At 41.3% G+C, this 14,196-nt stretch overlaps 1 protein-coding gene across 1 annotated transcript in view; it reads right to left on the bottom strand.

Annotated features, from left to right (window-relative positions):
- LOC109425357 (netrin-B-like) overlaps positions 1 to 14,196 on the bottom strand; it is a 193,767-nt gene that overhangs the window by 18,024 nt on the left and 161,547 nt on the right. The window contains exons 3-4 of the mRNA XM_062845598.1: positions 9,875 to 10,024; positions 9,711 to 9,812 (exon numbers count right to left, since the gene is read on the bottom strand). Of these exons, the coding sequence (XP_062701582.1) occupies positions 9,711 to 9,812; positions 9,875 to 10,024 (252 nt within the window). The remainder of the gene's footprint in view (positions 1 to 9,710; positions 9,813 to 9,874; positions 10,025 to 14,196) is intronic.

Genomic DNA, 14,196 nt, shown 5'->3' with positions numbered 1-14,196 from the left:
ATCGTCGTTTAGGTTTATCGTTCCATGGTTTGACATTCAGAGTATGTGCAACTAATACCCGTCATTTCAGGCAAATTAGTACATAAAGAGTATGTGCTGCAAATGGTATGAGTCACAGGTGTATGGTGTTTCTTCAAATGTATGAGTCGCACTAATGGGAAGTATTTGTTTTCCTTCATTATAAATATATATCTACCAGACATATGGAAGGAATGCAAACTTTCATGATTTATGACTTTTGGCAGACTGTAGTGGGCTGGACACTTGAAACGAACGCCAAATAAATTTAAACTCGTTTTAAAGACTTTTACATTCGTTTCGCTCTAAATGGTTTCAAATTTATTATTAGAAAGGGGACTCTTTCTAGCAGAGTTTAGGTTCATCAGATTTTCGTAATACCATAATTATATGAGAAAAGTGGTAAACTACTAAAATCGAATTTATTTTAATTTTCCCCGATGAAAGATTTTTTAACCTCCAGAATCTTAATATATACAGCTAAGGCTAACTTATAACGAAAAAATATTTTAGGTTCATGAAAGTGCGATAATAATCCTGTTTCAACACACCGTGATGCGGCTGGCAATCGACAAGTCTCGAGTTCTAATCCGGATTTAGGTAATTTTATATGTAGATTTTATTTCATAATAAGTGTTTTCAACATGAGAGCAAATAATTACTCTCCTTAGAGTTCAACATTTTTGCATTTTATTTATTTTCAGTCATTTTTGCCAAAGCTCAATAACAACTTTCTTGTACATTTTAAAACGCTTTGAACAACAAAAAATTAAGTTGGTGCACAACATGATGCTTTACAACTTCTCCAAATTTGTGTGAACAAAGGTTGTACGTGAAAATAATTCAAATGTTATTCAACATTATGCTGAATTAATTCGTCATAATGGTGCCTGTTAAATGAGTGATTGTTAGTTGGGAAGCCACCTGGAGATCACCCGACCACCAAACAGAAAACCAAATCGACGTTCTAATCGACGGTAAATTCTTCTCGGATATACCCCAGTGCGAATATAGATTCGGATCACTACTTAGTCGCTGTATGCATGCGCTCAAAACTTTCGACAGTTATCACCACGCGTCGAAGTCGAACGCCGCGGCTCAACATCGAGCAACTTCGTAACGTAGAAGTGGCTCAAGACTACGCGCAGCAATTAGCAGTGGCCCTACCAACGGAAGAGCAGCTTGGCGCAGCTACACTTGAAGATGGCTGGAGAGACATCAGATTCGCCATAGGTAGTACCTCGGCTACAGCACTAGGCTTCGCGAATGGTACGACGGCGAATGTGAACAGTTGAAAAACGAGAAGAATGCAGCATGGGCGAGAATGCTGCAACATCGTACGAGAGCGAATGAGGCACGTTATAGACAGGCGCGGAACAGGCAGAACTCAGTCTTTCGGATGAAGAAGCGCCAGCAGGAAGAACGAGATCGCGAAGCGATGGAAGAACTGTACCGCGCTAAGGACACACGAAAGTTCTACGAGAAGCTGAACCGCTCGCGCAAAGGCTTTGTGCCACAAGCCGACATGTGCCGAGATAATCACGGGAATATTCTCACGAGCGAGCGTGAGGTGGTCGAGAGGTGGCGGCAGCATTACGATGAGCACCTCAATGGCGACGTTGCAAGTACCGAAAATGGCGTGGTAACAGATCCAGGAGTATGTGCACAGGACGAAAGACTTCCGGCCCCTGACCTCCAAGAGATTGAGGAGGAGGTTGGCCGGTTGAAAAACAACAAAGCCGCTGGAGCAGATCAACTACCAAGCGAGCTTCTAAAGTACGGTGGTGAAGCATTGGTGAGAGCACTACACTGGGTCATTACCAAGATTTGGGAGGAGGAAGTACATATTACCGGAGGAATGGATGGAAGGTATCGTGTGTCCCATCTACAAAAAGGGTGACAAGTTGGATTGCGGGAACTACCGCGCGATCACACTACTGAGCGCTGCCTACAAGATACTCTCTCAAATTTTATGCCGCAGTCTATCACCGATTGCAAGAGAGTTCGTGGGGCAATATCAGGCTGGGTTTATGGGTGAACGTGCTACAACGGACCAGATGTTCGCCATCCGCCAGGTGTTGCAGAAATGCCGCGAATACAACGTGCCCACTCATCACTTGTTCATCGATTTCAAATCGGCGTATGATACAATCGATCGAGAACAGCTATGGCAGATTATGCACGAATATGGATTCCCGGATAAACTAATACGATTGATCAAGGCGACGTTGGATCGAGTGATGTGCGTAGTTCGAGTATCAGGGACACTCTCGAGTCCCTTCGAATCTCGCAGAGGGTTACGGTAAGGTGATGGTCTTTCGTGCTTGCTGTTCAACATTGCTTTAGAGGGTGTAATTAGGAGAGCGGGGATAAACACGAGTGGAACGATTTTCACGAAGTCCGTTCATCTGCTTGGTTTCGCTGATGATATTGATATTATTGCTCGTAAATTTGAGACGATGGCGGAAACGTACATCCGACTAAAGAGTGATGCCGCGCTCGCCACCCCGAATTTATATCGACGGTGATGAAATCGAGGCGGTCGAAGAATTCGTGTACTTGGGCTCACTGCTGATCGCCGACAACGACAGCAGCAGACAAATTCAGAGGCGCATTCTGGCAGGAAATCGTGCTTACTTTGGATTTCAGAACTCTACGATCGAATAAAGTTCGCCGTAACACGAAGTTAACCATCCACAAAACGCTGTTTGGACCGGTCCACAGTGGAACGAATTCAAAAAAAGTGGGACATTGGGTTTGGCAAAACTATTGGTTATAGTTTTTTAAGTACTTTTTAGAGGTGTAATATTTTTTGTGTTAAGGGGGTAATACATCAATATATAAAAAATATTTTTTAAATTAGTGGTCAAAATCGAATGACCTCTATGAAAACATTGTAGATTAAGCCATTTTGAGAAACTTTGTCGAAGACGGGAACATTCTATCTCCAAAACTTACAAAGTTATGAGCACCAATGTAAGCATATAGTGTAACACTAGCTTAAAAAGTGTTTTTTCGACATAACTTTTTTGTTTCAATTTTCTCGGGTTTACAATGCTCAGCAAAGTTGCAGATACTGTAAAAATGCATATCTTTTCTGAAGACTGCAAAGTTCTATCTTACCATTCAAGGGTAGTACGGTCATTTTTTAGATTTTTAAGTACAAATTTCATAATCTTGCAACTTTAGGAGTAGCAGATATTAGCAGCTAAATTTTTGCACCGCGCAAACAGTTACTCATACACTATCGAAGCACATAAGAAACATGACGGGATCGCGTGGTATTCTTAATATTTTTTTTCAAATTGAAAAGAATCTCTTTAAATCGGTTTTTTCAGTGTAACTTTCTTGATATATTTTTTTAATATGTTTGATGTTCTACAAAGTTGTAGAGACTTCAAAACTACATATTTTTGTGGAAGACAGTATTGCACTCTCCTTAAAATTTAACATAGAATATAATTTATTGTGTATTTTGAATAGTATAAATTCTATAATATAAATCTAATTTGATCGCAAAGGCTCTAAATTAAAGAATAAGTCGTTTACAACTTTCTTTAAAAACATATGTTTATGAAGCCTTTACAACTTTGCAGAACATCAAATATATAAAAAAGAAAGAAAAGTTACACTGAAAAACCAGTTTTGATAAACCCTGTCTTCCACAAAAATATGTAGTTTTGAAGTCTCTACAACTTTGTAGAAAATCAAACATATTAAAAAAATATATCAAGAAAGTTACACTGAAAAACCCGATTTAAAGAGGTTCTTTTCAATTTGAAAAAATATTGAGAACACCACCCGATCCCGTCATGTTTCTTATGTGCTTCGATTGTGTATGAGTAAGTGTTTGCGCGGTGCAAAAATTTAGCTGCTAATATCTGCTACTCTTAAAGTTGCAAGATTATGAAATTTGTACTAAAAAAGTTAAAACATGACCGAGAAGGCGAATGAATCACGAGCTGCATCGACTGCTGAGAGAACCAATCATCGTCCATACCACAAAAATCGGGAGTAGAGGTTGCAACCCGGGATATCCCGGGACAAAAAATCCCGGGATCTTGAAAAATTCGAGATTTCCCGAATCCCGGGATAAAACTTTTCTCCGTCCCGAAGATCCCGGGATTCCCGGGACACACACTACAGGGGATAGACAAAATGATCGGGACAGGCAAAATTTTCACTTTCCAAAAAATGTTCAACTAGCTGTAACTTTTCGAAAAGTGCATCAAATATTCTCAAATTTTTACTGTAAGTTCTTCAACTAGTTGTGTATCAGTGAACAAAATTTGGAAGAGGTCGGACAATTCTTCACGAAGTTATAAAGATTTTTGAAAAAGATAAAATTATCCGATAGCCAACTTTGAGCTGTTATATCTCCGGATTCAATGAACCGATTGCAATGAAATTTTGACCATTCATGACTTATTTAATGAACTCTGGAAAACATTTAACTTAACTTGAAATTTTTAACAAGCGAAAAAGTTATAGCGATTTTATTTTTTCCACGATTTTTTAGTGAATTGGTCTATTTTTAATATGCATCCCATTCCTTTTTCAATTTATTGGCGACTATGTTGTTACTTTCCTTCAAAACGCATTTATATATAAGTCAATTAGAGGAAAACTAAATGAACTATAATTTGCATCTTGAATTTTGAAACGATGTTGATGTTTTGGATAATTTGGTGTTATTTTAGAAAAATATTCTAATCGTTATAACTTTCTTCCGTGTTAAGAATATTAAGTTAAGTCAATGGTTTTTCATAGCTCATTATATAAGTCATAAATGGACAAAATTTTATTGCATTCGGTTCATTGAATCCGGAGATATAACAGCTCAAAGTTGGCTTTCGGATAATTTTACCTTTTTCTAAAATCTTTATAACTTCGTGAAGAATTGTCCGATCTTTTCCAAATTTTGTCCACTGATACACAACTAGTTTAGGAACTTACAGTAAAAATTTGAATATCCTTGATGCACTTTTCGAAAAGTTACAGCTAATTGAACATTTTTTGAAAAGTGAAAATTTTGCCTGTCCCGATCATTTTGTCTATCCCCTGTACTTACATATTTTTTTCGCTTTGATTTGGATTTGGATAGTCGCTGAAATGTATTCGAGGGAGTCGTGTTTTTTTTTCGAAAATCACCTTCAAGAATAAAACACGCAAATGATACACAAACCACTTCAACTGTGTGTGGACGTCAAAACTTGTTGAAATTCGACTGAAACGACGCTGGAGCACCACCGACGAACCGACGTGACAGCTTCAACAAATAAATTTAAATTTGTTGTCAACGACGCCATGACGAAAATAGTCCAACACTACCGCCTCCTCTATAACGGTTCGCGTTGTTTTGATAGCTTGACTCCAAACCCCTGTGTACTCATATAGGAAGAGGTTCACGTCTGCGCTGATTTGACAGAAGCGTTCGCTCGCTTCGCTGGGCGACCGTTAAATTTGGGGGTGGGGGGACAGTTTTGAATCACCACTGTCACGTTGGTTCGTCGGTGGGAGCACTTCCTTCGCTATTTGATTGCATCAAAGAGACACTTTCCAATGTATGGCTTTCAGCTCTTATATTGGACAGTGATTTCGAGGTTACAATAAACCTTCAAGAAGCCATTTAGCCAACCAGACTCGCATCGGAAGCATTGGGAAGACGAGATGCTACTTACCTATACTGTCTGCGGAAGGCAGCTTGAGTTTCATGTATTCGAAGCTTAAGAAAAGTAACTCCAAAATTGGGAACGCCTTCTTCGATGCAATCACGAAAAGAATCAACGAACAACGCTTTTAAAATATCGCTGAAGTTCCTCTAAGGTCTTCGTCTAAGGTCTTTGTCAACGCAAGTGCCAGCAGCACTGAACAGCTTATCGAAAACGCAAATGAAGTGCATCAAGGAACTGGGAGTTCGATCACACTCAAAACAGATTTGCGGGCTCGGCAAAAACGCGCACAGCCGTCTGCTCAGTAAAACTATCAGCTGATATCCCAGCAAAAAGTGACATTTGTTAGCTGACTCTCAGCAAAACGATTGCCGAAGCTCAGCAATGAACTGTCAAAATTGCTGAGATCTCAGCAAAATTGTTGTTTGCTGATTACTCGGCTGTGCAAATCTCGGCAAAAGAATGAAAAAAATTGCAAGACTACCAAAGACAGACCGATAATGATAACGCCGAGTTGAATGCTAGATTGTCCTGTATGCATCGAGCATACATGATGTCACAAATGTCCCAAATGGAGGATAACGTGCCTCTGGAGCCGGCCTTCTGATGCATCGAGCATGCTTGAAGAACTTGAATCGGCTGTAAAGGAATAAGCCAACCCGTTCCAAACTGATTCGACAATGATTGATTTTTCAAAAGAAATTGCGAAAGAGCTGTCACTTTTTGAGCTACATGATAATTTCAACCGACATTTAAACAGACGTTAACCAATAGCGAGCGCATCTTTTTGAACCCTGGAAATATGTATCTGTTCTTAAAAGCGAACCTCACTGTTCGATGAAATCATTCATAACATTTGCCAATTGAAGTGGTATTTAGAGAACGAATTGAAATTGATAAGATTAGTTACTTGATTTGAACTATTGATTTTTTATTGTTAAATGTACAAAAATGAATTTCTGTCTGTCTGTCTGACCGTTATGGATTCGGAAACTACTGAACCGATCGGCTTCAAATTTTGTATGCAGGGGGGTTTGGGACCGGGGAAGATTCTTAGCCTGGTGTGAGACCTCTCCGGTCTCTGGAACGGGGGGCTCCCATACAGATGAATTCGTGTGCGGGACGTCTCTATGGAGCTGCATGTCAAAAAAACACAGTAAGCAGGCAGTACGACGTTTGCCGGGACAGCTAGTTGTTAAATAAATCATATTCTCAACCACAAAACTGCGTTTTTAGGCACATATAAAAATTTCCCGGGATCCCGGGATTTCCCGGGACAGGCAACAAATTTTATCCCGAATCCCGGGACAAGCAAATTGGTCGGGAAATGGAACCTCTAATCGGGAGGCTACGGTGGGCGGGTCACGTCATCAGGATGTCGGATAGCAACCCGACTAAAGTGGTTCTCGAGAGTCATCCAACCGGTACAAGAAGACGTGGTGCGCAGCGAGCTAGGTGGGTCGACCAAGTGGAGGACGATCTGCGGACCCTACGCAGAGTGCGGAGCTGGAGAAAAACAGCCATGGACCGAGTGGAATGGAGGCGGCTACTATGTACATTGTACAGCAGAGGCCACCCCGGCCTTAGCCTGATCGGTAAGTAATGGAAGATTACCTTAAGGAATCGCTTAAGGATTTTTTTTTCAATATTTGATAAAGTTACTGATGATTGAAGATTGTGATTCTCGTGAATAAAATGTTATTGGCCTTTTTTCCACTGAGTGTTTCAGTGACATAACGTAATAGCTCTTGGCTATAGGTAACAAACTGTTAACGAGTTAAGATTAGCTTCTGAATTTTAATAACGTACAAAAGTTATTCACATTTAGCACATCCTACTTAGTTTCGTCCCAATAATGCCTTATTGAACCCCTTTTTCCTTACTACTCGTTACGTCAAACACCACCTAACTGATGGTCATCAACAAGTTTTAGGCTCGTTAGTGTGTTGCTCAGCAAACAACGTGTTCTCTGCAGACTGAATCCCACCACCAGCACCAACGATATATTAACGCTGAATCTTGAACGATATCATTTTATTTTATATCGGTCCCTTGTTTGTTCTGGGATGGCAGTTTATGAAAGCCAGTGAATTGTACCCCGAGGATCCAATTATATTGTGACGGGGAGCGCTGTTTGAATTTCAAGCAGTTGGTGTCCTGTCGGGTTTATGTTTGATCCAGTAGCATTTCTTGGATGCTTTATGATGTGTTATATTGCAGCCACCCTGCAGAGCGAGAATCAGGATGATGTACATGTATGTTCTTGTGCTAATAAAATTAAATCATGAACGCACTTCGTCAACAAATAATTGCGCTGAAACGTGCTTTGTTCTTCACTTCTGTGTCTTTTTTGAACATCCATTCATGAAGATTTACCTACTCTTACTTCTAACATGCAGTCAAGCATCTCCGTTTCTAATTCCAAAATGTTAGCTAAGCCTGAAAATTCCACAAATTTTTAAATTATTTTCTATTTGAAGTGTTAAAAAATTGAAATTAAACTTTGTATCGTTGCCCTCCCTGAGTTGTCTGCGTCGTTCAGGTGTTCTTTGTACTACCTCTACCACCTTTCAAATAGCACTCTTCTGTTTTTCAAGATGTTAGATTCCGTCGTGATAAAAAAGAGTTTAATAACCTACCGAAGCTCTAATTCTTTGAATTAAAAAAAAAATAAAAGCATAAATTAGGACAGTTTTGCTATGAAAATATATTTTGTGGTGTAAATTTCGAAATCGAATATCAACACACAAATGTTTGTCATTGTCGTTTTTTGTTTCACTTTATCCAAACAAATCTTTTCACATTCCATATTTTTCTTTGCCCGACTGAACCTTGCACTTTCCCAGCTGGGTACCGGCGATGGGGCGGTATGATCCTACATGATATGGTCTAATTTTATTTCCCCATAGCACTCCGCATACGACGACTATGGCATTTCTTATACCCGAGCTAAGGTTCCTCAGTGGCAAAATTTATAGGCCACCGCCATCAACATATTAGTACTAGATAATCGTGAAGCGATTATAAACTCTTGTCTCCGCTTTCACATCGCCCTTTCCCCACCACACTATTACGAGCAAAGTTAGACCGAAAACTTGTTTCATTATCTCAACTATGTGCCTGGTGCACTCTGAAATCTTTCCAACGACGACGGCCCATCTGCAATGCTGCTAACTGCCATGGAGACGGTGTCGTTCTTCGAGGAGTCTCATCGTAGGATTTGGCCGTGATGTTCCAGACGTGTGCACGTCAGTGAAGTTATGGTAACGTGTTTCCGGGCCAAGATTTAGATCTTACAAGCAGTAATTCGACTATGACCGTTAGACTGGTTCATCAAATGCTTTCCAAGAAACATTTTTAAGGTGAAGGTCGTGAGCGTCCACTTTCCAGAAATCGCATATCACCTCGTGTTTTCTTGGGCACAAATCAGGAGATGCATCATACAAATTGGTCTGAAAATACTACTCGGTGCTCATAGCGAATAAGCAAATAACGAGTATTATTTTCAGATCAGTTTGTTTCGGCCTCCCCAGATTTGTGCTCGAGAGATTTCGAGTAAAATAAATGGCGGCCAACTTTGTACTTTATCAACCTTGTCCTTAATGGATATGGAAACAAATTTTGATGGAATTTCATGGACCGTGATCCCTGATTCATATTTGTTTCAGATATCTGACAAGATTTTCGTGACTTTTATATAGCAAACTCGTTAACTACTATTATAATACTATAATATTACAGATATAGATTCAGATAAAATTTAGATGATAGGATTTCCAAAAAGGAGGTAAGATGCAAAACATATATAACAATCTTTTGGAAGAAGCTTTCAGCAGAATCGTGTTTTCATAGGCAAAAGATTTTTTTATACTATGGATGCTATTAGTAAAACTTAATTAACGTATAATTGAAGATTTATCAATTACTTCAAGAGCAAGTAGACTAGAGTTAAAGTTCACCCATGTTAGTCTTACCTATTTCCAAATCATAGATAAAGAAAAGAAAAAGGCACTTACTTACCCCTTCCGGCGTCCGTGCGGTAGGAAGGAGAGTCAGGATCGTGACGCTGCGGATCAGGTGCAGTATTTTGAGGATGCACGATACTGATGACTCGTGGAATTTCTGAAATCGAAGGGGTCGAGAATAATTGAGGGGATGGTTGAGGGTTTCCAGCTTCTACTCACTTATGCAAGGTGCAATGTGTGATCGGCTCTGCTGATAGCCTCGAGCACATCGATTGCAGGTCAATCCAGTGACACCGTCCTTGCAGGTGCATTGTCCAGTGGTGTGATTACATGTCTTTCCGGATGATCCTATGGGGTGGCAGTCGCAGGCTGTTACGAAAAGAAAAAGAAATATTACATTATTTGGAGTTTGATTTTTAATATGTTTAATTGTTGATTAAATATGAATCCGGATAATAAACTTTGGCTGAACTGTATTGTTTAAATGATAAGATGCATTCTTGTTTTTTTTGCAAATAGTTGTAACAAAAGGTAAAATTTTTCAATTGATTACCTTTACCTTCCTATTACATTATATTGGGAACAGCTCGCTGGCGTAGCCACTGTTAGCTATGTACGCTTCATGTATTATAAACTCATCAAATACTTAAACGAGATGCATAAATGAAGCACTCATACATACAGTGTTCAATAGAGAGAACCCCTTTTGTCAGCCCCCGGTAGCGGATTTTGGGTTGACAAAATCGGGCACCTGAAGGAATTTTGTAAGTAAGTTCTGTAGAAATCTCTAGAGGCGTTGCCTTAATGAAATCCCTTGGTTCCTGAGACAATCCTAGATGAATTCCTGGAAACAATCTTGGAGTTATTCTTGGAAGAATCGTTGGAGGATTTCCTTTTGAAATTTCTTCTAAAATCCCTGTTAGGAAATCCTTCAGTTGATCGTCCAATTCAAAAGCCGGAAGCAAACTACGATTTCACAGGCTGATCAGTCGGAGGAAAGCTACTGTTCTATCAGGTAGCGAACTGGTATATGTCTGGCCGAAGCGTTCGATACTACGCACCTAATCAAGTCAACGACTGGTTCCAGAACTGCATATATCTTGTGACGTCTGCAACGTCACCCTGCTACACTGCGCCGCACCACGCTCTCTTGTTAACCGCGTACGGCGGCACGCCGCATAGAGGAGAGCTACGACGCACGTCTGCCGCTCAACGTTCTTCAGTTGATCGTCCGGTTCATCGGCCGAAAGCAAATTACGATTCCATAGACTGCGTTCTTGAGTTGATCGTCCGGTTCATCGACCGGAAGGAAGCTGCTTTTCCACAGGATGAGGAAATCCACTAGACTGAGCTTCCGTTTCAATGACTTTCTGGCTTATCAGCCGAAAAAAAATGCAGCTCGTATGGCACTTCAATTGGAACAGGCTGCTGTTTTGTCAGGTAACGAATTAGTATATGTCAGGTTGAAGCTTTTGATACTGGGCCTAATAAAGTCGATGGACGATGACTGTTTACAGAATTGAATGCATCTCCTACCTTCTGCATCGCGCTGTATTCACGCTGCTTCCCCACATGTGAGATGCTCTTCTGTACTACGGCAGACAACTACTGATCATCTAGAGTCCAATCATTTACGGCGAGGTGTAGTCTATCATCCGGGGGAACTCTTAATTCCAATTGAATTGTTTGTTTATATTTATTTAGGGTCTTGTGCCATTTGGGCAGGTGTACCTATTTTGGGCACTTGCCACTATAAGTCAATTACAAACCAATTGATTTGAAATTTTGTATAGAGTTAGGCACGCAGAGTATCTAACTCTGTACAAAAATTCAAATTAATTGGTTTAAAATTGAATTAGTTATAGCGGCAAGTGCCCAAAATAGGTACACCTGCCCAAATAGTAAAGACCCTATACAGTTTGTTATTTTTACCCTTCTTACACCCATAAGAAGGGTATAAATACCGCTCGAAAAACCGACTTTCGATTCGAGGCTCGCAGGGCCGAGTCTCATATACCAATCCACTCAGCTCGACGAACTGAGCAGATGTCTGTGTGTGTATGTGTGTGTGTGCGTATGTTACAAAAAAATTCACGCACGTTTCTCAGCCGTCTGACATCCGATTTGAATTCTCTTAGCTCCAAATGAAAGCTACAACATCCTAGTAGACCCCTATTGAATTTTATTACGATCGGACATTTGGTTACCGAGATATCTTTCGAAGAGCACCTACATAGAAATAATATAGGTTAGCTTTTTGAGAGATTTTTGACATATAGCATATTGATAAATATCTCAGCCGTCTGTCAACCGATTGTGTTTCTCTTAGCACCAAGTGAAAGCTACAACATCCTAGCAGAATCCTCTGAAATTTTATTTCGATTTGACATTTCGTTTGGTTAGCTTTCGAAGTGTAGTTAGGAGTTATACAACTAAACTTTTTGAGATTTTTAACAAAATGTATCATATTAAATATCTCAGCCGTCTGTCAACCGATTTGGGTCCTCTTGGCACCAAATGAAAGCTACAACATCCTAGTAGATCGCCCAGAAATTTTATTTCGATTGGACATTTGGTTACAGAGATATTTTTCAAAGAGTACTTATGATTTATACAACTAAACTTTTTGAGATTTTGGACCAAGTGCATCATAATAAATATCTCAGCCTTCTGTCAACCGATTTCGGTTCTTCTGACACCAAATAAAAGCTACAACATCCTAGTAAATCGTCCAGAAATTTTATTTCGATTGGACATTTAGTTACAGAGATATCTTTCGAAGAGTACTTAGGATTTATACAACTAAACTTTTTGAGATTGTTGACCAAGTGCATCATAATAAATATCTCAGCCGTCTGTCAACCGATTTCGGTTCTCTTAGCATCAAATGAAAGCTACAATATCCTTGTAAAAGGCCTTGAAATTTTATTTCGATTGGACATTTGGTTACTGAGATTTCTTTGAAGAGTATTTCAATAAATTTCTTTTTTTACCCTTCTTATACCCATAAGAAGGGTATAAATATCGCTCGAAAAACCGACTTTTGATCCGAGGCCCGGAGGGCCGAGTCTCATATAACAATGAACTCAGCTCGACGAACTGAGCAAATGTCTGTATGTGTGTGTGTGTGTGTTTTTTTTTTTTTTTTTCCTTCTAAACCATAGGGGGATAAATCTGCTCATCAGACACCCTAACAGGAAGGTTAGGGTAGTGTGGGGATGAGGCCGTCTTCTACAATGCCGGTAGAAGCCAGGACTACTCTCTCCTCGACCCACTAAAACACATTCCTATGGTCGCCAAACCCTACGTCTCTCCGGAACCACCAAGAAGGTATTGCTTCAGAGAGGGGCTAGTGCATATCGCACCCTCAAGGTTAGCTGCCGTAGCCTAGCAGCAACGAACATCGATGACTCGCACTGGAGAGTCCATCACGATAGCATGCTGGCGCTTAGCCAGTTTCCCGAGTGGTCCTCGCCACTCCCTTTGTCCACGGAAGGCGGGCAGGGTCAACCCCGCCCGCGCCCTACTGCTGAGCGGACATCAAGAACTGATGCCCACATGCAACCCGATCTGACCTGCTGAAGGCAAGGGTATCACTACCCTTCAGGCCTTATCAGCTGCATCCGTAGGTTGCAGACAGCAGGGTCTCACCTACCCCGACCCTTGCCGGGGACCCCTTTCCAACCGCGGGCTCAGATCCAACCCAGTAGACCGACGCCACGACAGCACCGCTACCGGGACTTCCTCTCCGCGGCCACTTAGTCGCTGTAAGGGTCGATCTCGACCGCAGGGCACCGGTATGACCTACGAAGCCGACTTCGAACCCCTGGACCACCTCTTGTACTGCATCTGGACTAGCCATTCTCCGAGTCCACGCGCCACCTCCTTTGTAGCTCCCAGACGATATGGGTGATAGCCGTTGAAACGGCATTCCAGCTAATCTCATCCCTACACATTCTCTGGACCAAGTTGTCCGGAGTTGTGTCCTCCCCGCATGTGGCAAGCATGCGGTCACGCATTGTGCGAAAACGCGGGCACACGAACAAAACGTGTTCCGCCGTTTCCTCTAAACCATTGCACACTGGGCATTCGGGAGAATCCGCATGCCCGAAACGGTGTAGATACTGTCGGAAGCAACCATGACCTGTAAGGACCTGTGTCAGGTGGAATGAAACTTCCCCATGGCGCCTATTAATCCAACTATCTACCCTCGGTATCAACCTATGGGTCCACCTTCCTTTGGTGGAACTGTCCCACGCGCGCTGCCATTTGACCATAGAGGCCATCCTGACAGTCTTGCGTATGCCTCTTGTGCCGCGCATTTCGAAGCACTCCATATCCTCACTGATAAGAATGCTGATGGGCACCATACCAGTAATGACACAGAGAGCGTCGTGTGACACGGTACGGTACGCGCTTGCAACCCTCAGACACATAAGCCTGTAAGTACTTTCCAGCTTCCGTCGGTAGCATTCAGTACTTAGCGCGGTACCCCACGCCGGGCCGCCATACCTAAGTATGGACGTAGCAACACTAGCCAG

Source organism: Aedes albopictus, chromosome 1, assembly GCF_035046485.1.
Source record: "Aedes albopictus strain Foshan chromosome 1, AalbF5, whole genome shotgun sequence".
In the NCBI taxonomy this organism is placed as follows: Eukaryota; Metazoa; Arthropoda; class Insecta; order Diptera; family Culicidae; genus Aedes; species Aedes albopictus.
Note: the sequence above shows the minus strand (reverse complement) of the source record. Positions and strands in the feature narration are given on the sequence as shown.